At 41.9% G+C, this 25,825-nt stretch overlaps 3 protein-coding genes across 4 annotated transcripts in view; 1 reads left to right on the forward strand and 2 right to left on the reverse strand.

Annotated features, from left to right (window-relative positions):
- ppp1r16b (protein phosphatase 1, regulatory subunit 16B) overlaps nucleotides 1-9,783 on the reverse strand; it is a 67,803-nt gene extending 58,020 nt beyond the window's left edge. Inside the window, exon 1 of the mRNA XM_084023499.1 lies at nucleotides 9,639-9,783. The gene's annotated coding sequence lies outside the window, so the exon portion shown is untranslated. The remainder of the gene's footprint in view (nucleotides 1-9,638) is intronic.
- A 9,659-nt stretch (nucleotides 9,784-19,442) lies between these two features.
- On the forward strand, nucleotides 19,443-21,639 carry LOC311022269 (protein SPMIP1). 2 transcript variants are annotated; one of them, XM_084023398.1, is made up of 5 exons: nucleotides 19,443-19,489; nucleotides 19,838-20,016; nucleotides 20,171-20,330; nucleotides 20,478-20,580; nucleotides 20,774-21,639. In XM_084023398.1, the coding sequence occupies exons 2-5, from the start codon at nucleotides 19,841-19,843 to the stop codon at nucleotides 20,803-20,805; spliced, it is 471 nt and encodes a 156-aa protein (XP_083879524.1). In that variant the 5' UTR covers nucleotides 19,443-19,489; nucleotides 19,838-19,840; the 3' UTR covers nucleotides 20,806-21,639. The 2 variants fall into 2 exon arrangements, with proteins under 2 accessions (XP_083879524.1, XP_083879523.1); XM_084023397.1 differs by having other exon boundaries at nucleotides 20,802-21,639.
- A 151-nt stretch (nucleotides 21,640-21,790) lies between these two features.
- Nucleotides 21,791-25,434, reverse strand: c1qb (complement component 1, q subcomponent, B chain). The gene is made up of 5 exons (XM_084023380.1): nucleotides 25,303-25,434; nucleotides 24,053-24,215; nucleotides 22,731-22,962; nucleotides 22,308-22,425; nucleotides 21,791-22,135 (listed from the first exon to the last, which is right to left on the reverse strand). Exons 1-5 carry the CDS (start codon nucleotides 25,303-25,305, stop codon nucleotides 21,926-21,928), a joined length of 726 nt encoding a protein of 241 aa, XP_083879506.1. The 5' UTR covers nucleotides 25,306-25,434; the 3' UTR covers nucleotides 21,791-21,925.
- Between the last annotated feature and the right edge of the window lie 391 nt (nucleotides 25,435-25,825).

Consider the following 25,825-nt stretch of genomic DNA (forward strand, 5'->3'; position numbering starts at 1 on the left):
TAAGGTAAAAAGCCCGATATTAGTGGGGCTTTTTTGTCCAGTGGGAAAGGAGCTTGTTTTTAGTGTAGACTGGGGTTCCTTGCAGAAGCCTTATAATCTTATGCAATGTACCAAAAGGAAGATAAACCTCAAACGGAGCACAAAGAGGAGAAAACAAGACAGCGAGAGGAAAGTGGACTCTCTCAACCCCCAGAAGACCCAACAGATAATCGGCATCCCCATTACCATTTCTAGAGGCGCTGCTGTCAAGTGTTCTGACCTGGTTGGTAATTCTCAGCCTCTTTTCCCACTTGCACCTTAATTTATAACGAACAAGTGTTTTATTTACAGGTTTACCTTCGTGTGGATACAGGAAGCTGCATTTTTTTTATTTTAATTTTTTTATGCAAGGTGCTGCAGCGAAACGTTGCGAGATAAGCGGCGTTCTCCTTCCTCGGCTCTGATGAGAGGAAAGCAGGGACATATGAGGCAAAGCACGCACAGCTCACAGCAAGTGATGGTTTCCCTGCATGATGGTTTGATGGAGACCAAGAGAGGATTCCCTGATTACATCTTATAAGACTTAGCAAAACAGGAAGTATACACCTTTGGGAAGGTGGTATCAGAGAATAGTGGGTTACTCTCACTATATAGACAATGTAAAGGAACGTGTCTGTTTATTGACTCCAAATAAGAATTTAAAGGAGTCATAACCTGGTTTTATACGTATCCAGCCCCCCTTGGATCGCTTTGGATCAATTCGTAAAACTTATTAGAAAAAAAAAAAAAAATTTTAATCAAACATTGAGCTTGTTCTTACCCTTTTTCGTACCGCGATTTTATCACGCGAGATTACGCGCGAGGTTTTGACTGGTCCGGATGTGCATTGTATAATATGTAATGAGGCGCGCGTTGATTCGCCGCAGGAAGGACAGAGCCGGGGGGGCTTGCCTGCATGCAGACTCCAAAACATAAACAGCCCCCTGTCATGGCGCACACACTAAATGACGAACCTTACGGAATTCAGGCGATTTCAGGTAGCGGACGGGGCGGGGTTGGGTGGTGAAAGAGGGGTGGGCTTATGCAAGTAGCCTCCACGGTGACGTCACCGTAGGCGCAGAATCAAAATCTCGTGCTTTAGGAATGCACACCCTTGTGTGCTATTCCTGTTCGGAAAAAGAGCAGAAGCGAAAAAACGGCGCCACTTTCAAACTCCAGCCTTTCAGGCAAGTTTCAACTGAGGTCAAACACAGATATGCATGTTTTAACAAGAGAAATTGCGATTTCCTGGTGATGACTCCTTTAAATGAGGTACAGTGAGTATGGCTTGTAAATGTGATGTGATTTATTAAATAGTGGTAGCCACGCTGTTGTTTTGCTTCTGTATGTGAACTGTATTGCCTAGCAACCTGCATCTCAGCCATAAAAAATTTCACCGCAACGAAAATCCGAGTGACGTATTTCAATCTGTGTGGGCGCTAAAGCATCTTAAATCGTGCAATTGGTTGCATCCATGTTTAATGGCTTGTGATCTTCTTCTTCACTGCCTTTGCATTGCGACGCTTCTTCGATCACTGTAATAGCATGAAACCATGCGCCTCGGGAACAGCTGCTTTACTGCTTTTAGTGGTCAAAAACTTCACCACGTTCCTTTGACATCTTGCATTACATCCCATCTTCAGTCCCTTGCACGTTATTGTGTATCTAGTCAACACAGACATGGAGACATGACACAGACCTTTTCCATAAACAGAAGACCTACTCCTGAACTGAACTTTCCCCGGATAATTTACCCAGAAATACTGCATAACCCTGAGTGTATGCCACTCAGGACTACAGACGACTTGAGGAGATGAGAAAGCTGTCTTACAGTCCATTAGGCCAACTCTCAGGAAATATCTTTCACCTCTTACCACCAACGGGCTTTTTTTTTTTTTAGAAGCTTATTCTTCTTACTCTGCTTTGTTGTTGCCATCCATTTGGCTTGTCATCTCCGTTGCTGTGTGAAGGCTTTTTTTTTTAGTCCTTGAGATTTCTTTTTTAAATAAATGGACGGCTTTTATCTCACCTGCCCACCGTCAGCCTGTTGCTTTCTATTACATCAGCAGAACAGCGTGCCGAGTCCAGTCATCATTCAGTCAGGGTCCCCCAAACGGCCCTGACGAGACACAACATTGACACCCCTTTCCTGCAAGTCAATTTGGAAATAGACACATCTGTACTGGCTGTTTTTTTGCCGATTGTTTTGCGTATAGATGGTTTTACAAAAACGCCTCGACTTCCGTGCAGGAAAAATCCTGGCCTGCAGCCTCTGTGCACAACAGCAGCCCATGTTTAGGGCCGCCTGTCCCGTCCCGGACCTGGGTGGGGTTACTCATCCATCTGCTCCACACTGGCACGAGCGATTCATGTTTATTTTAGACCAATCCGTCTGTTTATTTATAATAGGGTTTGACCACAGCACACCCCGGCCTGTGTTACCAGGTTCACTCCATCTCGTGCACATTCAGGAATAACTTCTGTTTGTACGCGTCTTTTCTGGAATATTCCTCCTACTCTTTTTTTCCTCTCCTCTTTATTCTTCTCTCGCTGTCTGGAGCTCTGTCCCGCTGTTGAGTCATTCCGCTGCCTAATGACGGTTTGAGTTCCCGGCTAAGATGCAGCCAGAGTAAACAAGGCTTAGACTCCGCCAGCCCGCAGTAAGTGTCACTTCTAATCCACTGCTAAACTCAGATGGGTCTGCATTGAGCCTGCACTGTCCCCGTAACTGCAAGCAAGGCCAGAGCAAGAACGATACACACTGATTTCCTCATTTTACTACAGTAAAAGAACAAAGCACTGTCTGTGTCCGTTAGTTTCAGAAAAGCCGAGGCAGACTAAATAGACGAGGGAACAGTGGATCTCCACGTTCTTCCTGCAAGACTTCATGCCAGAATAAGGGAGGTTGTATAAAGTACATTTAGGCGTGGGAGTATATGAAAAGTTAATTTCACAGTTATCCTGGCCAAAATTATTGCAATTCATGGAATTATCCCAATAATCATCAAAATGTGCTTATTTGTGACAATATTTACGATTATCCCGATACGTAAACTCACAGCGGCCCATCTCAGTGAGCGTAACAAATCGTTGATAACTGTTGAATGAAAAATACATCTACTCCTCTCTAGGTGCATGGATTTGTGATTAAATGCAATTATAAATGTTCACACTGCTAGTTTAGTTTGAATCTGGGACAGTTCGGCCGATTGTATGAATACTCTTCTTTTTTTTTTCTAATCTGATGCAAGGACTAAGAAACCGTACACCTGAACGTGGTCGGAGATTAGTTCCTGTTAAATTGGGGTATCAGTGTGCAAGCAGAACGCAATCTGTACTTCCAGTGGGAAACATCGTGTGCACATTATAATATAGTTAAAGCACTGTTTGCAAGAAAATGCTTCACTGAGCACAAAATACCATGCAGGCTCATCTTGATGCCACATAGTATTATCTTCCAAGGAGGGAAGTGGAAGTATATTTCTCCTTCAGTAACTCGCATCACTCCACTACATGATTTTCCAGGAATAATTCAAACGTTGAACAGATTGGAGCCACAGTAAAAATAAGTGTAAAACCAGGCTAGCGGGATTAAAAACAATCCCAAACCTAGTCTGAAGATCATTTTTAGATGACATTTCTAAATTATCTCCAGTATTTGGCGGGTTTTTCTTAAAGTAAATGAAAGAAAAACAAAAAGGTAATGATTCTCGGTTGAGATTCCAGTTGCTGATTTCCTTTTCTACCTGGCAGCCATTTTCATGTCATCATTTCATAAAAAATATAAAAAAACACTTGTTCCTTCCTACTACATTTCTCCGAACGCTGTCAATCTGATTTTTACGATATCCAGCTGACAAACAAACAGTTTCTGTGCTAACTTCCTTAGTGGAAGGTAATGAGACAGCTGGACTGAAACCCAGCGGGGACTTGGACTCACAGCGGTAGAAAAACGGCCGTGTGATTGTTTCAGAGCCGGTGCAGCAGAAGTCCACAGGACTGTGCCAGGTCTGACTGGTAGCTGGTCAGTTAACATGTCTGCATCATGTCGAGACACTAATTGCACTAAAAACAGATTCCTAAAAGTAAGCTTTTCGACAAACTTGTGCTCACACATCATTATTTAAACAGACCCAGCTGTTCACACTTAAAAAAAAAAGAAAAAAAGGAATCTAGCATTTTTAGAAGTCAGAGCTGAAGGAGCATCGGTTCCCCCCAGTTTATAAATCCTTAAAACCTTAATGAGAAAAACATTAGTGGTTAAGAGAGTGTGGCGCGTGTGAGCAGGAAAAAGCATAAAAAAAAGGCACACACGGCCGACGGAGAAGAAACAACACCGAGGAGGGCACAAACCACAAACACACAACCCTCCACTGAAGCCTCGGCACCACCGGGCACAACCGAGCACCAGAGAGCAGGAGATTTCAGACAGAGATGCAAGGGAGAGCAAAACCAGACATTAAAGGGCTGATCTCACACGGCAGAGGGAGGATTCATGAAAACAGCCTTCAAAAAGCATAGCACACACACGCACACACACACGCACACACGCACACGCACACGCACACACACGCACACGCACACACACACACACAACACACACACACACACACACACACGCACGGAGACTATTTCACACAACACTTTCAATGTTGGCTGAAATTTTTGCCTTTGAAGTTCAACAGCTGTGTTCGTCTTAAGTCAGATGCATTTTGCTCATCTGGACAGAATGAAAGCATGAATCTTTACTGGACAGCGACTCTTTTAGAGACTACAGACTGTATGAGGAGCTGTATCATGTTATGCTTTCTGTGACGATAACGTGGATAAGATATATATAAGAGCAACCATGTGCTGATTACTAACCGAACCAGAGAGGCTTGTTAATGTGCTTTCCACAACAATGTGAGGAAAATACTTTACAACGCCCCCCCCGCCCCCTCTCTCAGTCAAACGCCTTCCTGTACACAGTGTGCAGGCCACAAACTCTATGAGCTCACTTCCTGTTCGCTACACTTCGCTGACTCCCGATTGGTCGACCTGCTCGGTGGCTGAGATGTTTGGCTCTGACAACGGGAGCATGCGACGAGCCACAAATACAGCACGGGGGTCAGAAAATGGATTTTAAAAAAACGGTGAGTCATGGAGGACTTTCAATATGTATGAAAGCCAGAGAGGACACGTGTTTTAGTCTCACTTTAAGTGCAATAACACATGAATGAACATCAGGTTGTTACAAAATGTATGCTTGAAATAAACTGAGAGGAACAGCCTTGTCGGCATCGCATTACTGTAGTAACGTACGGGAGGATTTTACGAGTCCACGTGCCGGGTCACACCAGAGAGCAGGAATTCATTCATTCGGCCTGACGGAGAAGGAGGGATCATTTATGGAGGGGGTGTGAAGGGTCATGGGTAATCATTATCTTTTACATTTAACAAAGTGGGTTTAGAGACGCGATTAGGGCCAACGATTATTTTCATTATCGATTAAACATTTGGCAAATACAACAAAAAAGGGGGACAAATTTCCGTGCAAATGGACAATAAAGTGTTATCTTATAAAATGGTCCTCATTTATAAAGTGCTTTTATCCAAAGCGCTTTACAGTGTTGACTAACATTCACCCATTCACACACATTCATACACCGACGGCAGAGTCAGGGCGACAGCCAGCTCGTCAGGAGCAATTAGGGTGAGGCGTCTTGCTCGGGGACGCCAGACACTCAGCTAGGAGGAACCGGGGATCGAACCAGCAATCTTGCGGTTACCAGCCAACCCGCTCTACCTCCTGAGAAATAACTCAAACAGCAATCAAAATAGTTCTGACGTTCCGATCAGCCAATCAACTAATCAATTAAATCGACTTATTGTTTCATCTCTTGATTTGATGGCGTTTGATCTGGTTTCACGAAGGGTCTTTTAAAAGCAAAAAGCATCCCAAAGATCTTTTACATTTCAGATTAGTTATAAATCCCAACGTGACCCACAGAAATAAGAAGAGTCTGTAACTCTTTTATTTACCTTAAGACCACACAGACACACAGTGCTGATCAATAGGGACGACATGACCGCCTTAAAGCTCTTACGAAACAATGTTTGTGGGTTTTATCCTCTCAGCGATGCGTCTCAGGAGGGGTTCAGATATCCCAGCATGCATCAGCAGGGGATCCATTATCTCCCCTGATCACTTAACAGCCAAACTTAACAACCTGAAAAACACTTGTAGAATGTGCACGCCCATTGCTTTTAATGTGCTATCTGTCGGGATCTTGAACCAGATAGAGTGGGACTGCTGCACACTGCTGCACGTTTGACACCAGTAGAAACAAATAAATGCACACGAGAGCCTCACAACACATGGGAAGATACAGGTTTCCTCGTGGTTTCATTTTTTTGGGAGGGATGGGGAAATATGTGTGAAGCCAAATGCATCTGACCAACTATCAAACGATTAATAACTCTCAAACCAAACCTGCATATTCCATCCATCCATTTTCTACCGCTTATCCTGTATTTAGGGTCACGGGGGGGCTGGAGCCGATCCCAGCTGTCATTGGGCGAAGGCAGGGTACACCCTGGACAGGACGCCAGTCTATCACAGAAACCTGCATATTAAAAAAAATAAATAAATCATCCTCCGGGGACTAAGTAGCCATGATAGCTGCCCTGAGACTTGCCTGTCTCCATATTAAGACCACAGATTAGCAGACGGAGCCTGGTTGGTAGCTGTAATCAGAACACTGAGCTAGCATAATCGCTTTTCAATAGTAATCAAGCATGTGTGTTTGAGGCACGGCTCAGAGGAGACATCTTAAGCAGCAGGAGGTCAAGGAACACATTTCCAATATGAACATGAGACTTATGAGAAAAAAAGGAAATTGCATTTTATTAAAGCAAAAAAAAAAAAAAGAAAAGAAAATGTAATTAAACAGCTTATGTGGTGGTTGTGCGTCTGCGTTGACTCGCTTTGATGTGAGTCACGGACGGCGCCCGGCTCCACTCCGACTCATATTTAAGGATGAAGTGAAGCCGGTGTCTTTCAGCGTTGCCTCCTGGGCCGCTGTTCTGGTTCAATATTTTATGAGCAACAGCCAAATCACCATGTCAGAATAATTAAACATCAGTTAGGGTACAAAACTACAGAGAATATATTACGCAGGCAAGCTCTTCAGCGGAGGGGAAGTACTGAAGGAGAGCATGCGGGGCTCCTCGGAGACGAGAGACGCTCACTCAGACACTCGGAGGAATCTCATTTGGCCATTTCACTACGCAACCCTAATGATTTATTGTCTGGAGTAGCAGAGGAGCTGTTGGCCGGGATGCGGAGGAGGGCTAATGTGTCCAGACGCGTGTTGGGGGGTGTGCATACGGTGCAACAATATGGCGAGAAGGCAAAGCAACACTTGTTGTTCTTTCTTGGGGAAACACTTGTTTCTATTTGTTTCTGTCTTACTTCATCGGCGATTACATGATGTGGTTTCTTTCTTTGACAAATGTACTTATTGTAAGTCGCTTTGGACATGTTTTCAAATGTATGAAGCGTACATATACGATAACGATCACAATGATCGGGTTGACGGCGGGCGTGGGACGATATGAATATCCTGCGATTCACGGTATTATCCCGATAATCATCAAAATTAGTAAAACTCTTTCAAAAATCAAAAATAGCACTAAAACATACCGTTATAGCTATGTTGTTAAGAAACTATTATTACTTTTGCATAACAGAGAACACTTTCCTTTTAGCATTTAAATAATCATCATAAGTGTTTGTTATTAAATGATACTTCCTGTCATTTTTTAGAATCGGGCTGTCATTTTTACATCTCTACCACGTTAGCGAACTGGACAGTATTTTCAAGTTAATAGTGACGATATTCACGATTATCCCGATAATGGAAACGTAGTGTTTTTCCATCCCGATCCGCAATAAAAAAAACTCTTACATCGTCCCATCCCGAGTTGACAATATTGAAAAATGTTGCCTTTATTTGATAACTCAGGTGGAGGCTGGCTCCATAAGCAGATCAACGATCAACAGCCAAAGAGGTTTTGCTTGTTTTTAGGGGTTTCCTGTCATCGTAAAAAAGCCCAGTCCGCTTCGCCCTCGCTGTGCCCTGCAGCGCCACCTTACAATGAGCTCAGCTCTTCCTGCTGCCGATCATGTGCAGAGAGTCACTGTGGCTCAGCGGTTAAGATGCCGGCGATGTCCCCGGTTCAAGTCCGGTCGTCCTTTACTGCATCTCTTTGTGAGCATCACATGTCGGCACGGAAACGAACCCTACACACTGCAGCCCTGAACCTTGTGCAACGCAGGCTTAAGGTGATCAAACAAGGCAGTCTGGATGCGTTTTGTTTGTGTCGCAGGCAGCGGGTCATTTGTGTCTGAATGAAGCAGATTGTAGTCTCTCTCTCCCTCTCTCTAACAGCCGGCACGGATGCTGAGAGGAACAGCAGGAGGAAAACGCTCAGGACGTCTCCTCACATCAAACATTTATAAGAAGGCCAACGCAGCCAGGCGATGGATACCATCATCCAGCACCTGGCAGACCCACATAGTGGTGGTGTTTGTCTGTTGGAGTGAACACGAGGGCGAGACGGATCTCATGGATGTTTAATGAGGCTCAGTCTGTATTGGAGCGCCGATGGTTGTCAGGAAATCAACCAACTGTGATTTTCGGACTGTTTGGCGAGACATTTGAGACAAACTCGGCCTGGAAAAGTTGCCATTTTTTCTCATTTTTCTCAAACAAACGATTAATAAAGAAAACACTTATTATTATTTATCAATAATCAAATGTACTGTTAGTTACATGTATGTAATGTACTGTTAGTTACGGGTTGATGGTTCCAGCTTCTCAAATTGAATGAATTTCAGTTTTTTATATTATTGTAAATGTAATTTTGGGGGGGTTTGGACTGTTGGTCCATTAGTCGATTGGCAGACGCATCTAATGATCAATTTTCATCAATGAAAAAATGCTGGTTCTAGCTCCTCCCATGTGGATTTTTGCTACTTTTACCCTTTAACCCTTTTACATAACTGCAAATGAAATATGTTGGAAGTTTACGACACTTTGTTGGACATTACGAGCAATTGTTCACTATTTTCGCCTATGTCAGACATATGTGCACATAATGCGAAAGTTTAGCCACCTCAGTTCACAAAAGCCTCCACGTTTAAAGCTGCCATCACTTCTGCACTTATTTTAACGTCTAAAAGTATGAATCCCTGCAGCCTTCGGCGGGTTCAAACTGTGTCGGAGCGGTGGAAGTGTGCGCTGCGGAGAGGAGCCATGTGTAAACGTTACAGCGGTGTAACGGCGACAAAACCCGGGAGGATGTAGACGCCGCGGTGCTGCCTTCAGACCGGGCGGGCGGCGGAAGCGACGGCTTACCCCCCGTTTTAGTTGCACGTTACCGGGGCGTTTTATCGTGAAGAGAGCTAGCTAAAACTGCTCCGAGGAGAGAGTCGGACATGCCTCTCCTCCTCCTCCTCCTCCTCCTGCTTCCTCGTCCACTAAGGGGAAAAAAACCCTTTTCTTCTTCACCCTCGTTTAGTTTCAACCAGCTCAACCCCCAAAAACAAACAAACTAAGTGTGTGTAAGCTCACCTCAGTCCGGGACGAGACGCTCACATGGGGGCGAGAGAACAGCGGAGAACCGGCGGAGATATCCCGGAGGTCTAAACTTGTCCCGTTAGTGAAGGAGAAACGCAGCCGGGCTGAGGAGGAAACGCTCTGCGTGTGTGTGTGTGTGTGTGTGAGTGTAAATGTGTGTGTGCCTGCAGTCTCTCTCTCCTCGCTCCTACTCACACACTCCTCGAGGGCGGGGCTAGGAGGAGGAGGCGGAGACTGAAGTGGGTACCGGAGACCGCCAGGGGGCGACACCACCACCTCAATTAAACCGAGTTGTTAATTAAAAAATCCGAATCCAGCCACTCTGGTAGATGTTTTATTAAGTTAGAGGTCTTTATTGATAGGGTTCACGAAATATATATGAAAAAAAAACATTCTAAATTGTTTTTTTTATTGCGTTTCTCCTGCCAAGAGTGTTGTTTTTCTAGTTGTTATTCGATGGAATTACGTTTTTTTAAATTTAATTTATTTAAATAAACAGTTCAACATCAAGGGAAACAAAAACATGTGCAAATAGTGTTTGCAAAATTAAATCAAACATAAGCAAAATATAGAAAACAACGCTGCAATTAGAGAAAACAACAAACAAATACAGAAATGCTGCCAGTAGACGGTGTATATGAAATGGTTTCCAAGGAGACGCTCAAAAGGTGATGCACACGGCTGTGAAATGCTTGTTGTTGCCAGTTATATGGTTGTTATGCCATCTGTACAGTTGTTTTTGGGAAATTAGCTAAATTATACAGTTTTTTTGTGGGTTAACACCTGTTCATAATTATTTTGTATCCCTGGAAACAGTTTCTGTTGACATTACATGTTTTGTTCAGCAAGATTATCTTCACCACTGAACACTAGTAGCCTATTATGACTTTTGAAGCTTGAATGCAATCGCCAGAAGTCAAAATCTAACATTAGGCTATAACCAAATCACGGTCACATGAGCGCGAGAACACAATGAGGCTGTATGCAGACAAGGCAGCGTGATGATGTTTTATAGTCTTATTTAGCCACATAGTAGAAGGGCTGAGGGGCTATTTACTATTGTAGAATAAAATGCTTGTGTTAACCACATAGCCTGTAAGGCATCTAACCAAAAAACACTGACTTTAGGACGAGGGAACTGGAATTGCAAAAATAACTTATTTTGGGACTCATTCCTGCACTCTATTTGCAGCACATTTCTGTATTAAGATGTTTTTTCTTGAAGTGAATTGAGCTCTCCAGGCCACCGTAGGATCTGCTTTATTAAGTATGTGTACACATACAAGGAAACTGCATTCCAAAAAATATATATATTTTTAACTTTTAGTAGACTGCAGCTGCCCTTACAAAGTATGTTTCATGCAGTACACATTCAATTGCTTCATCATGACATTGCACCTTGAACTTAGACCCTTATGCTCATGAATCTGCTGTGCAGAGGATTGTGGGACATAACGACCAGGAGAGCATGTTGGGTTGCATACTACAAAATGCCACCGGTATTTTTGGCACACTGCATTTGACGTATGTAGTGGCATATACTAAATATTTTTCTGGCACCCCTATATATAGCATAGTGGTGTGGGTTATGTTGGAACACAGGGAGTCTGACTCTGGTTTTAAGTTGCTCCCACAGTTCCAACAATAATTTAGACAGAAGACAAAAATAGACAGACGGCTAAAAAAAGACAAAGCTGAAAGAAAAGATACATTAAGTTGATTAAAGGAGAAATCCGGTCATTTTTGACCCCATTTTCATTTTCCTCAGGGTCATCCCGACTTTTCAGAAGCAAAAAATCGGACAAAAATTGACGTTGCCTAGCCCGTGGCAGCCTTCCAGACTCGCTCCAATGCTAACCCATAGGGGCAAGTTTTATTTGCTTTTCTGGGCCTCAGAAAATAATTCCAAGACCAATGCAACACAGGTTGGATCCTTACGAGACACGACAGCGCTCGTTTAGCTCAAATAGTGTGGCGAAACAACATTAATACATGTGTTTTTGCATGGAGTTACTCACCACAAATCACCCCGTAGACATTAGCAGTAGATAGCCGAGCGCACGCTCGTCCCTCTCACTCACCGCAGAAACGACAACCTTTTCCTCGTAGTTTTTGTATCCATAAAGAAACGATCAAGCAGTGCAGTCGTCATGTCCATAATAAATCCATGAAGCTGTTATGTCCGTATGTATGACTATGTTACAACATAGCAGGGATTGCTTACAGCTAAACAGCAGCCCATAGCCAAGTCTCGCAGAAGTTCCCGTCTGCCGTCCTCACTCTGAAGTACATACGTTGATTATTTATTTACACTAAATGTTAAGGAAACTGAGAGAATTATTATTAAAATTACTATTATTATTATAATTATTAAGATGGTAAAATAATAGTTTGGCCTGAGCCAGTGGTTAATCATTCAGTAACTCGAGATCTAGTTTTGCAGCTCTCGACATAAGATTATGGAATATTTGGGACATTCATCCTGATGAAACAATATTTTCCCACAGATTTTATACATAATGTATTATTTAGCAGTATTGTTACTTGTCTTAATGCTCACGAGGTGTCAGAAAGACATTGAAGCTGAAAATAAAATCAGTGTTTTGTCTGCACATCCTCTCTGCTGAGACTAAACTTTGGAAGAGCCTCGCTGAGTTTCTGTTTTCTTGAGCAATCAACCACCACATGAAGTGTAGTCATCTTCATTCTAGTGCAGAGCTCTGCCTCTTGGCCTGAGATAATGGTGCACTTTTCAAGGAAATGACTGAAAAACACTTTTATAATGTGATGCATTCACATTCATGCTCCAAATGAAATATTTCAGATTTTCACAGGAGGAATGTTGACGAGTCAGATTTAAATGTTTTATTTGTATCATTCTCATACAAAGTGAACTTGTAGATGGCATACTTTTCAGGATGTGCGTACAAAGGCTAGTGCTCAATAAAGAATAATAGAGAAAATAGGAATTAAGAAAAGATATATGAAGGACACGAGGGATCACAGATATCAAAAGGATTCAGAGGCAAATACGCTTTGAAAGAAACGCCACAGGAGCCATTTCAAACTGTAACTTTGCCAAACGTCAAAAACAAACTGAATTTACGATAAAAAACGAGTTTCCCTCAAAAAATGTTATTTCACAGTGCAGTTTTGATGAATGGGAACAGACTTTTTAGGAGACGGGGCTTTGACAAAGACACATGGATGAGATGGGATAAATAAAAATTTGAACCTACAAACACGCTGTGATCTGAGAATCTGGGTCAGCAGAAACGGTCGACGGAGTAAAGTATTTGTTCATACACTCCGCTTTCCTCCTCTTAACCCTAATCTTCCTGGTCCCATGGCAGCTGGAAATGGCGAGCAGGCTTAAAACTTCACCCTTTACATATTTCATGGATTTGCACTTGCCCCACTTTTCCCAAGGAGCAGAAAGGGCTGGTTGTTTTGTTGGGAGTGTCACGGCTAAACAAGGGAATGCAAAGTTAACAGTTCATAATGAGGAATGGGTCTTTGCGTCTTTCAAGTTGGCACTCGGATTTCCAACGGGGGAAATTCTTGCCAAGAATTAAATGAGATATGAAGTTACAGCCTGCAGCGGGTTAGCTTAGCTTAGCATAAATCACAGCTCACTTGGAAGCCCAGGAAGTCACTGCCAGGAAATAGTCTTCCCCCATCACCCCATGGTAAGATATAGCATGCTGATTGAGAGCATTGGAGGTATTGGTAGGTGGGTGTACTAGTCTGTTCCTCCTGTTTCCAGTATTTATGCTAAGCTCAGCTAGCCTTCTTCTTTCTCCAATGGGTTGATATGAGAGTATCAATCTTCTCAGCCGAGTCAAGAAAGCTACTACTACTGCTATTCATTTCACTTTTATCCAGGACAAGCCTGAAAATGCTGTGACTGTAATGTGCTTTTAAATGATTAATCTGATCATTAAGCATTACATTTAAAAGTGAGTTTTCCAGTCGGAGGCTGTCATTAGTTTTTAATGGTGTGCAGGCAGACAATGAGACACACTGTTGGTGATTAATGAGACAAGAACACATACAAGAAATATCCCACCGCTGCTCTTTCCTGCAGAACCGCATCAGGAAAGATGATATTACTTTCCGTGATGCAAAAAAAAAACTGTATTATAAATCTGCTCCGACGATAAACAGCACGTCCTTCTGCTCTGCATTGATCCGCCTGCTTCTTTTTCTTTCTCTTGTCTCTGTGGCGAAGACTGGATCGGAGCCAAGTGGCTGCCGTGAGCGATGGCTCCAAGTCGTCAAGTCGCCCCATTAGGATATTAGCACATCAGCGTGGATGGAGTATGCTCTTATTATCAACCACTTTAAACTTTTTTTCCCTTTTGCAATCAATTGTATATCAATCAGACCCTTATTTATCACAATGCTAACTTAAGTATTAATGCATTGCCCTTTTAAAAAGCGCTGCTGCTTGTGTTATTGACCGACATCCTGTGGTTAACAGACGTCGTTGTCAATACCATAATGGGCTTTACACTGAGGCTATTGAAGTGGAAGTGTCACCGGTTTTAAGTGGATATAACCTCAGAAATGGATTTGACTTTATACTCCACTCTGTTGTTTCCCTTTTTTTTTTAACTACATTCACTCGGCAGCAACTTTGTAGATTTAAGTTTTACATGTAAAACGTGATCAGTTTAAAGAGCATGATGCATTGTTTATATATAGTAAGCTTCACCAGCTTCACGGCGGCGTATTAGGGCACTCTAGGGGAAAAAAATTAGAGTGGCAAATTTGCTACTTTATAGTCATAGATTTGCTACTTTTTAACGATGCTAACAACCAGCATTTATGCTAGCTAACTTCCCATGAATGCCTCAATTATTTTTCTAATCAATATATCACAATGCCTTGTTAGGGGTCCTAACGGTGAAGGCTGTTGATGGTTATTGTTGTATTTTTTTATATATATGGGCCAAATTGTCATCTTGTGTGTTTATTGATCGGGCAGTTGGTCGAAGATGCTAGCGGTTGCTTTCAATTGTCATGGAGGAAGTAAAGTTAGTAAAGTAAGTTGCTTGACCGGATGTTAAAGTAGCAAATCTGCGACTTTATAAAGTACCAAATTTGCTACATTATAAACTTACAACTTTGTGACTTTTTTTTCTCCGAATATTGTCCACCACTCTCGGCTCTGTTTTTTTTCCCTACTCTGGCCCTAATATACCATTCTGTATGCATAATGAGTTTGACTTTTGATACCTTGAATACATTTTTGCTGTTGATACTTAACATTATTTTACTCAAGTAATTTTTTTAATGCCATAACAGCCATATGAGTATTTTATTTTTACATTTTATTTACTGCTTAAGGACATTATTTCAATATTTCTTCCAGTTATGCTAACTGTCTCTTTCACAGTTGCATGACCCTTCTTCTGTCTGTCTGTTAACGCCCTTAGTGTCAAACTCTCCACGCACATTATTCTGCAGAATGAAGGTCAAACACAATGAGGTAACAACAGGCAAGATGCACTTGAGTGGAGAAGGGACTTTAACGTGTGCACAAAGCAACACACATAGAGGGAAAACGTAACAGTTGCAAAGACACATGTTCTTTCTTTGTTCTTTCCACTAGAGATTAAGAACACTTTGCGGGACATGGGAAAATGAAAAGTAAGTGCTGTAGTCAGAGGAGTCTCTGCTGGGGACATCTTTCAACAGCAGACAGCCTCCAGAGACTTGAATGAACTGTGAAAGCGACAGTGTGGCGTGTGGCGGGAGATAAATGAAACAGCCAATCATTGTTTGCCACCGATCCATCGTTTCTGATTACACTTACAGATTACTTGCAGCGCTCTGTGATAGTAAAAAATGTCTTTGCTATTATTCAGAGTGGTGAACTCGGCTTTGCAGAATGCAAAGAATTTTTATATGTGTGACCACACCACCGCATTCACTTCATCCAGACTGCTCCGATGCTTTTGGCTCCCGGGTATTAAAGTGGAAAGACATTTCACTTCGCACATTTTTCTGCTAAAACAAATTACACCAGCCATTGACTTGCAACCCTGAATAACCCCTAATGACATTTCTTTTCATGGCTCAGGAAATCCTGTGCAAGCGATTCTTTTGAGGACGGTGTCATCATTATGGCCCAAGGAATGATAATCCACAACTACGTGTGTTTCCTGGGAGCACTTTACTCCAGGACATTTGCATGTTGCTGATATATTGCTGTGTCAGTTGAAAAGGCTAATTTAGCAGCCGCAAACAAGGCCATAAAAAGATGTAGAAATGTGCTTTTAGACAGTTTGATTGTTTTTCTTGGAGTATAAACACTTCAAGGGATTTGATTAACTCTCCTTTACAAATTTACCATGATGGTTCTCTGTGAATGCATAGTTTCACTATAATCTTTTGATATTTGTTTGAGAGGGAAATGTCTGAGCTGCAAGCGATGGTGGAAGAAATACTTAAAAGTAAAAGTATATATAACCAACCAAAAAATACAGTTTGACTGATTATGACATCATTTCATTTTTTATATTGTAGTGTATGATTAAGTATCTATCGGTAGTCGAGTTGGAGCTAGTTTTGACAACTATTATAAAAGTTTAGGGTTTGAGTTCCTTCCAAAGGGTCATAACATGGATCTGGGGGGGTTATAATTAATGAGGTATGAAAAAATACACATTTATATGTATTTTATTACTTCTGGATTGAATTGTGTCTTTTGCAATACATTGGACATACCTCTTCAGAGCTCAAACAATTATTTGAATGAAACCATGTGCGAGGGGAAATGTCCCTTAGGAGGAACAGCTCATAGATATCTGAAACACAAGAAGCACCCTCTAAGCAAACAATGCTTTTTATAAAAGGTCACAGGACAAAACCATTGGTAACCACTGGTTTAATCTTCAGCATTGAATTGTATTCTACACATCTATTGAAAGGTACAGTGATCATATAAATGTGGGGTTAAAAGTATTTCGAGCGGAGTAGAAGTACAAAGGAGTATAAAAAATGTCCTTGAGTAGGCCGGCTCTTGAGTAATCGTATTTTCCGTGACTGCAGGCAGGATATTTAATGTGTGTCAGTCAGGTCCTGCTGCTCAAACAGAGCATCAGGCTTCCTGCTTTAGCAGCCAATGATCACCCCTCGCATGTCTCGCTGAGAGGGACAATGATGCAGCGCTGAAGTAAAACCTGCAGGCCTGAGTGTTCCTGTTGGAGGATTTGACAGTAAACCAGATTATACTGTGACTCCTCTCTGGCTACATGCTGTCATTCTCTTTCATCTGAACTGGCAACAATAAAACAAAAAAACCTCTTGCCTCTTTCTCCTCTTGGCGTTGTATCGCTGTCGGTTTGCATGGCTCATTGCGCCAATGACTGCGAATGCCTAAAATGTAAATCTATGTATAGGCCAGGACCACAAGCTCTTTAACAGCTCTGGCGGTTACTGTACAAAAGTTTCTATTTCAAAAAATGATACAGCAGGTTTCCAAATCTTTAAACGGCCCTCGAGGATAAAAGCACAGGGGTAATTCACTCTCTGCTGGAGGCGTCTCGCGGTCTCACTCTGCAGCAAAGCTCCTGCTCCACAGAGATTTGCAGACACTGACAATGCAGTGAAGCTCTGAAAAACTTTCTTTTGACTCTGATAGACCACTGAAATGTGTATTAAGCATATTTGACTACAGTTCAACATGCACTATAGCTACAAAATAAGGATAAGTGAGAAGGAACAAATCCTTATGTAACACCAACACCCTTACAAACCAACTCTTTAAATCCCCTCAAGCAAAGCGGTCCTCCTCACAAACTCCACAAAAAAAAAACTTCTGGTGCAACACATCACTCATTCCCTCCACAACTACTCCTGCAAGTCGTAGCTGCAACTTAAACATGTGTTTGCAGTCAAGGGGTGCCTCAAAATCAGTTAACACTAAAACCCTCCAGGGTAGATCAAGAGAAACCACTCTATATGACATCACTGCATCTATTGAGATTAGCTGGTGAGAGTGAATGCAGGGATTGCAGGAGATGCAATTAAAATGTAATCACAGAAGTTGCGTTTCAACCTCATTCCCTCTCTTTCTACCCTCTGCATGCAAACACAGAAGGACGAGAGCTCCCTCTAGTGGCCTTCTTAGTAAGTTACATGTAAAAATGTTTAAAGGTCCCATATGAAAAACAGGTTTTCTTTGGTCTCTACACCTGGTCCTCCCTGAGCCTGTCAACTCCCAGAATGAGGAAAACAAGCGATTCCTGCAAGGCCCACCCACTGGTAAAACGGCACTCCTAGATTCAGCTCCCGTCGTTACGTAACGAAAGGAGTCATTTGCATCGGCCAAACTCCTCTGCGTGATGATAGGAGATATCTGAGAGGGGGCGTTCTTCACCGAGGTGAAGTTCAGTGTGTCCTGCGGTGAGATAGCAGTGAGATAGCAGTGTTGTCAATGTCACAATGTAACAATGTCGTCACTCGGTTGTCGGTTGTACAAATCAACATAAGTGTTTATATTCGGTCCCAGCTACAGAAAAAGAGAAGAGACAGTGGTTGCGTTTCATTTTTAATGACAATGTGCCGGCTACGGTCCGTGTTAACTTGTATGTGTGTGCTAACCACTTCACATCGGACTCTTTCAGTAACGAGGGTCAGTACAAAGCTAGCTTTGCCTCGACACTGACCCTAGTAAAAGGATCTGTCCCAACCATACGGGACCCAGCAACTTCACCTGAGCCACATAGATAGCCATAGTGATACATCCACCGTAAACATTGGTGCATGCTACCGCTAGCGTGAGCGGCATCCTCTCCGTCTCTCTCCAAGTAGGCGTTGACAGACGGAGCTCATTAGCATTTAAAGGTGCAGGCACAGAACCAGCCTGTTCTCAGGAGAGCTCATTTGAGCAACTTTTAGACAGCTGAAATTCAGGACCATGGATGGGTTTGGGGCAATGCATATCGAATCCAGTGTTGTTGGACCTCTGACAGCTGTGTGGGATCGATGAAAATCAGTATAATAGGGGACCTTTAAAACTGATAAAATGCTGCAGACAATTGGGCAGTGACAGTATTTATGCTGCCAATATCACGAGTGTGCCACAACTTTTACTGTGTCTGTGTGCATTTATGTCCCTCAGTTTTGTTTTTATTTATTTTCCTATAAGGAATACAAAGTGTTGATGTGCTGACTCTTCTGCAGTTCCCACATTGTGAGACAGAGGGGCACTGGTGTAGTGTTACTAAAACACACACACACACACACACACACACACACACGCAGGCACACACACGAACAACAAAGTAATGCCTTCTCATACAGTTTCTACTTACCTCAGCAACTGAGCAACAGCCGTTATAGGCTGCTGAATGAGAGAGAACGAGGTGGAACTGCAACACTGCTCTTGCACTGCACTATGATGACCAAATACACAGCATTAGTGATGAGTATAAACCCAACATGCAATTAATTTAGCTCGTCCCATTAGGATTTGCACCATTTCAAGCCCTAGCAGCCTCTCACACAACATTTGGGGATAACATTGCTGTTAAAAATGTCTTTTTTTATACAATAGTATTGAGCGTGGGCAGTTCCTTTATCATAGTCACGATATAAAGAGAAAGTACCATTATGTATCATTAATCTCTTGATTCAAGTGATTTCTTATAATGTGATAATATCCCATAAATACCATTTGGGGCCACAGGGGGACGCTGCTTAGCAACAGTAAAAGGCTTTATGCTGACTGCATGTGTCATGTGTTTCCCGGGTTACAGAGTGTTATCTGATCCACATCTCATTTCCACAGCGAGAAGCCGATCCTTCCCAGCTCTGCATCAGGCACACCAAAGGTAAAAGAAGATGATTAACAATGATCTAGACGTATTATTTCATAATGGGATTTCAGCAGTGAAGCATCAGGGCATACAAAGCATGTCGAGATGACCTTTGTAAGTGTTGAGCAGCTACAGTGTTAGCATAGCCTAGATCTGATCGATCAAAACTTCATTCAGAAAACTTGCATTTTAAAAGTTGTTAGCTTGTCGTCTTGCAGACAGACCTAAAAAAGCATGACTTCAGACTTTTTTTTACAAATCATCATTATTTAGTTACATCAGCATCCTTTTTATCCGTTTATTGCAACAAGAAAGAAAGTTTCAAAATGTCACACTGAGTTGCTAAATTAAGCTTCCTGGCAGGAGATGCGTTGCCTGCTTACGACCCAGAGTCAGAACTGCTACCGAGAGCAGATCCGGAAGGAGACGTTGACCCGTTTGGCCTGGAAGACCCGCTATGCCGACCTCTACCTGTCCTCCTGCAACCCACCAAACAACAGCACAGAGCCAAACCAGCTGCCCCACATACCTGCTGAGCCCCGGTGAGCTGCTTCATGTCATTTACAAAAAGGGTTTCATCATCAAAAAGCATGTCCATGTCCCTTTTCTGTTCAGTCCAGTTAAACCTAATGTTTGTAAAATTGTGTAAATGCACTGCTGATGGGGATAATCTTGTGTTTATGCTCTGCCCACCAGGGTGGTCCTGCCTCCTGTTACCATGACACCCAAGATGCACAGCGGCCGTCCTCCTCGTCCTCCTGTCCCGTCTTTGGAGGGGCGTCTAACTGGGGCCCCTGTGATGAGGCCAGCTTCTCCTCAGACCAGGGACACTCTCTATCAGGACTCCTTGCACCACGTACGATTCTTCTTGACATCTTGTCTACATTTTCAATCTTTTGCCATCCAGCAATGTTGAGCATAAAACAAAAGTCTCTTCGTTTGTTACAGTTTATTTCAGTTTTTTAATTTCACTTGTTTTCAAAGTGCAAATAATGTCCTGCAGGGGAAAGGGCGAAGCCTGTACCTCCAGAAACGCAGCCACATTAGACCTGAGGACAAGTTTTACTTTCCCCTGCTGTCGTCCTGGGAGTACGGCTGGAGGCTGGGTAAGTTAGAGGCCACATCTTCCTTTCTACCTGTAAAGATGTCTTCACGCCAAACGCTAGGTGAATTTTTCACGTGGTGCTACAAAGTCTACGCAATTCAGATATTTGTGTTTAATCTACAGAGAACATAGACCAAGTGGAAGCCACATTTCTATACTTTCTCTCTTTGATGTAGAAGAGTTATTTTCTCCAGATTTCACAGCGTCTGCCTGGATCCACAGGTGACTACACTCTGGATTACAGAACCCCATCTCGCGCCAAGTCTTCAGTGGTGAAGAACACATTCTACACCAGGAACGGCGTGTTCAGCCCCCCGTCAGCCACGCTGGGCTGAAGTTCAGCCTCCAGACAAGACCAATATGTGTGATGAGTGACGTCACAACGACTTTTTAACCTTAAAATCTTCACAGAAAAGCCGAAACTATCAATGAGCTTCCCAATGAATTTAGTCGATTCTATTATCTTTGATTAAATATATTTTCTGTTGTTGAATTCAAAGGAAATTTAAACAAATATCAATTCATTCAATAATTAATAAAATGTATTTTCCTTTGAGGACAAATTGGTCTTGGTTCTTACGGGTTAACACACCCTGATTTAAATTTTAATGACAACAGAGTACCCAAAATGTGCCAAATGCCAACTTTGATACAATATAGAATCTTGGCTTTTGCTTTTGCTTTATGAATACTTCCATTGATTTTACGATTGAGTTGACTGAAAAAACACAACTGTCAGATGTTACGAAAACAACTAAAAAATATTGGTTAGACACAACAAATCTGAAAGAGGCTTTAATATTTCTGATTGATTAAGAGGGTCTGTCCATCCAGGTTCTTTTTGGGAATGATAAAATAAACTGTCCGTTTTCTAACAATACAGCTGTAAGGTGAAGTACCAACCGGATCCTCATGGATAATGAATGAGCACCTGGCCAGGTATCAGCCAGTCAGACATTCACCTGATACCTCAGTGTTTTGTAAACAGTGAGCCACTAAAGGAAATGTTACACACTGGAACATTTAATATTTTATTTCTAATCAGTCATAGTAACAAAAAAGGATTGTTCCTGCTTTGAGGGTGTTTAAATAAATCAAGTATGAACCCAATTAATGTTAAAATAAGATTACATATTTTTTTTCTCTTACTTTTGGTCTGGTGACAGATTTATTAAAGTGCACACTTTGTAGTTGACACAAAAACACTGAAATGCAGTAGGGCCACTATTGTTTATTCATTCTGCAGATATTTGCATTATTACAGAAATCACATATTTCATTTTATTGCTGTAAATGTCCCCTAACATGCCTGTGATCAATGGTTTTATGGCTGAGAGGTGGGAGGTCTAGGTGATTGGGAAGATCAGAAAGCCGGTGAAGGTGTGACTGGTGCTGCTCTGGCTCGTCACGATGTTGTTGTACCTGGTTGCCTGCAGCGACACCGTGTCTCCGGGCGCCAGCTCCAGGACCGCCGAGCCGGAGGTGACCAGGAAACCCTCGGCTGTGTCGCACATGGTCAAGTCACTCTCAGTGCCCTTCATCAGCTTCAGACACACCTACACGATCATAAAATACAGAAGAAGGAGTCAGATTCGGTAAAGGAGGGGCTAACCACTTCATATACTGCTGGGTAGCTTAATCCAGAATAACACATTCAAATTTATTAGTAGATTCATATTTTTATTATTAATCTAAAAAAGTAACTAAAGCTGTAAAAGTCAGGCTCACTCTGCTCTTTGCTGAAACGTGATAGCTGAAGAAATAGATCCCTCTGATGACGCAGGTGAACGTCCCGTTTATCAGCGCTTCTCCTTGATACTGTTCCTCCAGGTCCGGCTCAATCACTCTAAGGGAAGTTTTATTCACAGAAAAACAGATTTACAGATTTGATTATTTTACCTCAGCTGTATTTGAATCAGAATCTTGCGATGGTCAGAAGGCCAGATTACAGACTTTTATTTTCTGCCCTCAATCTTCACTTTGAATGTTGTACCTTAAGTCATGAATATTTAATACTAGAGAAATAGTTCAGTTTTTAGGGTCTTAAATGTAATTTCATTTACTACAAGCTGTAAATGAAACCATCACTGCTTGTCTCATCTTGTTTTAAGAGGAAATCGGTCTCTTCCTGTGACTAAACCCTCCACTGACCTGTTGAAGTTGATGGCCGTGTCCAACTCCTGTGAATGCGATATCACTCGTTTGTAGGAGAAGAAGGATTTCTTCTGACTGGAAGGGTTGAAGGACCTTCCTTTCTCCCCTGGCTGGCCTGGACTACCCGGCAGCCCCGGAACGCCCACGTCCCCCTTCATCCCAGGCCGTCCTGGGGGGCCTGACAGACCCGGAACCCCCTTCTTGCCCCTGATGGACTGATCTGCCTCACCTGCTCACACAGAGATACACGGTGGGTGTTACTGTTAATGGACACTGATATGATTTATGATCATTTTATGTGAGATTATTTAATTGTTTTTCACTAAAAAGGATAATCATTAAAAAAAGAGATGTTTCTTATCTATGAAGCACATTTTAATCGGGATAATATCGTGAATCGCAATTATTTTAGCCAGGAAACGACACGGAAAATGTTGGGCTCTGGATCCGCATATCCAGTGATGACATTTGTGTGCCAGATAGTCTTTTTAGAATTTGAGGAAATGCATCAGAAAAAAGTGAAAATTAAAGTATCCTGTATAATATTTCTGTTTACAACAAGAAAACTAAACGTATTCTCAAATTGCAAGTTGACTTTAAAGGCTAAATTATGCTTCCGCGTAGTGATAACGCAACGGCCACGCAAAGGCCACGCAGTTGCTTGGAGACCGTGATGGTTCTGCGTTGGGTTTACGTGTCGAAATGAAATTCAATGCCACACCGGTAAAGGGCGCTATGTTTTTTGTAAAGACTGACCGACCGACCGAGACTCTTGACGTATATCGTCGTTAGCCTTGTTATAGCCTATTTGTTTACCTTCCGGCTTTAAACATCCACAATTTTTCAGAACTTGGTGTTTTATTTCTTTGTGCAAAAGCGACAAGGTGCAAACAATAAAACGAGGTGCAAACAATAAAAGTAGCCTTTTAAAAGTTTAAATCGCAGTGTTTATGAGTGGAAACCGGATAGCGGTCTCCAGCGGATGTAGTTAGCGGACCAATCACAGCCAATGCCGCTGCGTTGGCGTTGCGTTGGTGTTGCGTCGCCTCGACACGCGTCTCGGATTTTTGGGAGGTGCACGTCAGGCCCTTGCGTTGGACGTAAGGGGGGTCCGCAAGGACGTAAGGGGTCCGCAAGCCCCTTGCGTTGTGTCGACGCGGAAGCATAACTTGGGCTTAAGTTTAAGTTATTTTGCCGTATTAAAAATGTGAGATAAATGAGTTTAACTTGAAGAATTTGTTCAAAATTGACACACCAGGAAGAAAAAACAGAATGTGTTAAATGTATCTGCTGTCTTGGTGAGTCCAGTATGAGCTCACCAGGGTCTCCCATCTCTCCCTTGGGACCATCGCTGCCGTTGGGCCCATGGGTGCCCGGGACTCCAGGGATCCCTGGGATTCCCCCGCAGGACTGTGTGATGATCGGAGTGATGTGAACCAAGAGCAGAATCACTGCAGTACTGCAGCTCAGCCACTGGGGGGCCTGAGTGAACACAAACACACACACAAACTTGTTTTATGACACTAAGGAGGACCATGAACTATAAGTTTAATGTTTAAACCCAAACCTTCAACATAGAATTAACACACAGATACACATTCTATCTTATTGTATGCCATTAAGGAATACCATGCAACACATGTTGAAACCCAAACCCTAACAGTAACCCGAAAATCAAATGTTTTGCCTTGTGGGGACCAGCTTTTTCCCAAAATGCCTTATTCTCTGCCTCATTTCAATACTTTACAATTAATGGAAACAATCTGACATATAGACATTGTATAGTGTAGTCCGTGTATGTTTACTCTTATAGAGAGTAATTTTGGATCAGTAAAAACCACAAAAATGAATGACTAAAGAAAATGAATCTGTGAATTTAGACTGAAGACATTTAAAGCCATTTAAGAACATGCCGACGCCAGCTTTAACACTTCTGGCCCAGCAAGGCAAATAATACTTCACCTTGTTCACACACTTTTTAATTAATTAGTGCAAAAAAACTAAAACACATTCTCAATCCAATCACAGCTATATTTCCATAACAGACAACAAATACGTAACGAATCGAGCAAATAACTAAAACAACTAAGGAAATAGATGACCTGTTTTTTTATTTTAAAAAATTGAACCAGAAAATATTTATACAGACCTTTAAATCATTTCGTATAAATGTTTGACGCCCACCACTGAAATACACATCTGCTCAAAGTAATCTGTGCATACTGATTCCTAAAATAAAATATATTTTAGTAATTTTCTGGTAATGCTCTATTTGCCCTGTACATAACTAATAATGTCTGTAACTCAAATACATATTTAAGCTTCAACCGTCTATTGGTGTGTTCTCTTGAATCTACTTTATGAATATTTCTTACTGCTCTTCTCTGTATATAAACAGTGGTTTGAGATTCTATTGCTCATGTACTTGTTGCCACACACTTTCACACAGTGAGTAAAATATGGCAAAATAATGTTTGAAAGTTATACAAAATGACAACGTCCTCTCTCCCCCTTACACATATATTATTCTTTGCCAGTTATTTGTTTTTTTAGGACAGAAAAGTCTCACCATTTGTCGATAAATCAGCCGGTGGTCTTGTGGTGGAAAGATATGCTAATGGTGAGCAGAGGTGAAGAGCTGTCCTGCTTCACAGCAGCTCAGTAAGAAAAACAAAAAAACAAAACAGGAAGTGAAACAATTCAAGAGTGCATTATCGCTACTCTGTTGGTGTAGAGATGATAATACTGAAGTTTTGCACTCCTGTGGTCAGTGGTGGACTTAAACAAATTAGACTTATATTGTATACTCACTTACTGTACTTTTACATTTTAGGCTCTTGCACTTTGAATATTTTCATTTCATGTCACTTCTACTCCACTAAATCTTTTTAAATAAATATTGTACTACCTTTATCAGACAGCAGGAGTTTGTAGTTAGCCTACTTAATAAATTAAATGTTTACATACAAGAAATAAAATAAAATATATAAAATATATATTTAAAAACTACATGAAAAAGGTCAAATTTGCTCCACCTTGACCAACTAAAGTAAAAATAATCACACATTGATGCATCTGTAATAATGAATTTG

This window comes from Eutrigla gurnardus, assembly GCF_963514095.1.
Source record: "Eutrigla gurnardus genome assembly, chromosome: 2".
NCBI classification, from domain to species: Eukaryota; Metazoa; Chordata; class Actinopteri; order Perciformes; family Triglidae; genus Eutrigla; species Eutrigla gurnardus.

What these genes read in the sequence shown, in the direction of transcription:
- LOC311022269 (XM_084023397.1), top strand. Translation starts at nt 19,841, where the DNA reads ATGCGTTGCCTGCTTACGACCCAGAGTCAGAACTGCTACCGAGAGCAG. An exon ending in CACATACCTGCTGAGCCCCG is followed by an intron (nt 20,017 to 20,170) that starts GTGAGCTGCTTC and finishes TCTGCCCACCAG; the next exon opens with GGTGGTCCTGCCTCCTGTTA. An exon ending in GGAGTACGGCTGGAGGCTGG is followed by an intron (nt 20,581 to 20,801) that starts GTAAGTTAGAGG and finishes CTGGATCCACAG; the next exon opens with GTGACTACACTCTGGATTAC.
- c1qb (XM_084023380.1), bottom strand. An exon ending in ACGGCCATCAACTTCAACAG is followed by an intron (nt 22,426 to 22,730) that starts GTCAGTGGAGGG and finishes AACTTCCCTTAG; the next exon opens with AGTGATTGAGCCGGACCTGG. An exon ending in ACGTTTCAGCAAAGAGCAGA is followed by an intron (nt 22,136 to 22,307) that starts GTGAGCCTGACT and finishes ATGATCGTGTAG; the next exon opens with GTGTGTCTGAAGCTGATGAA.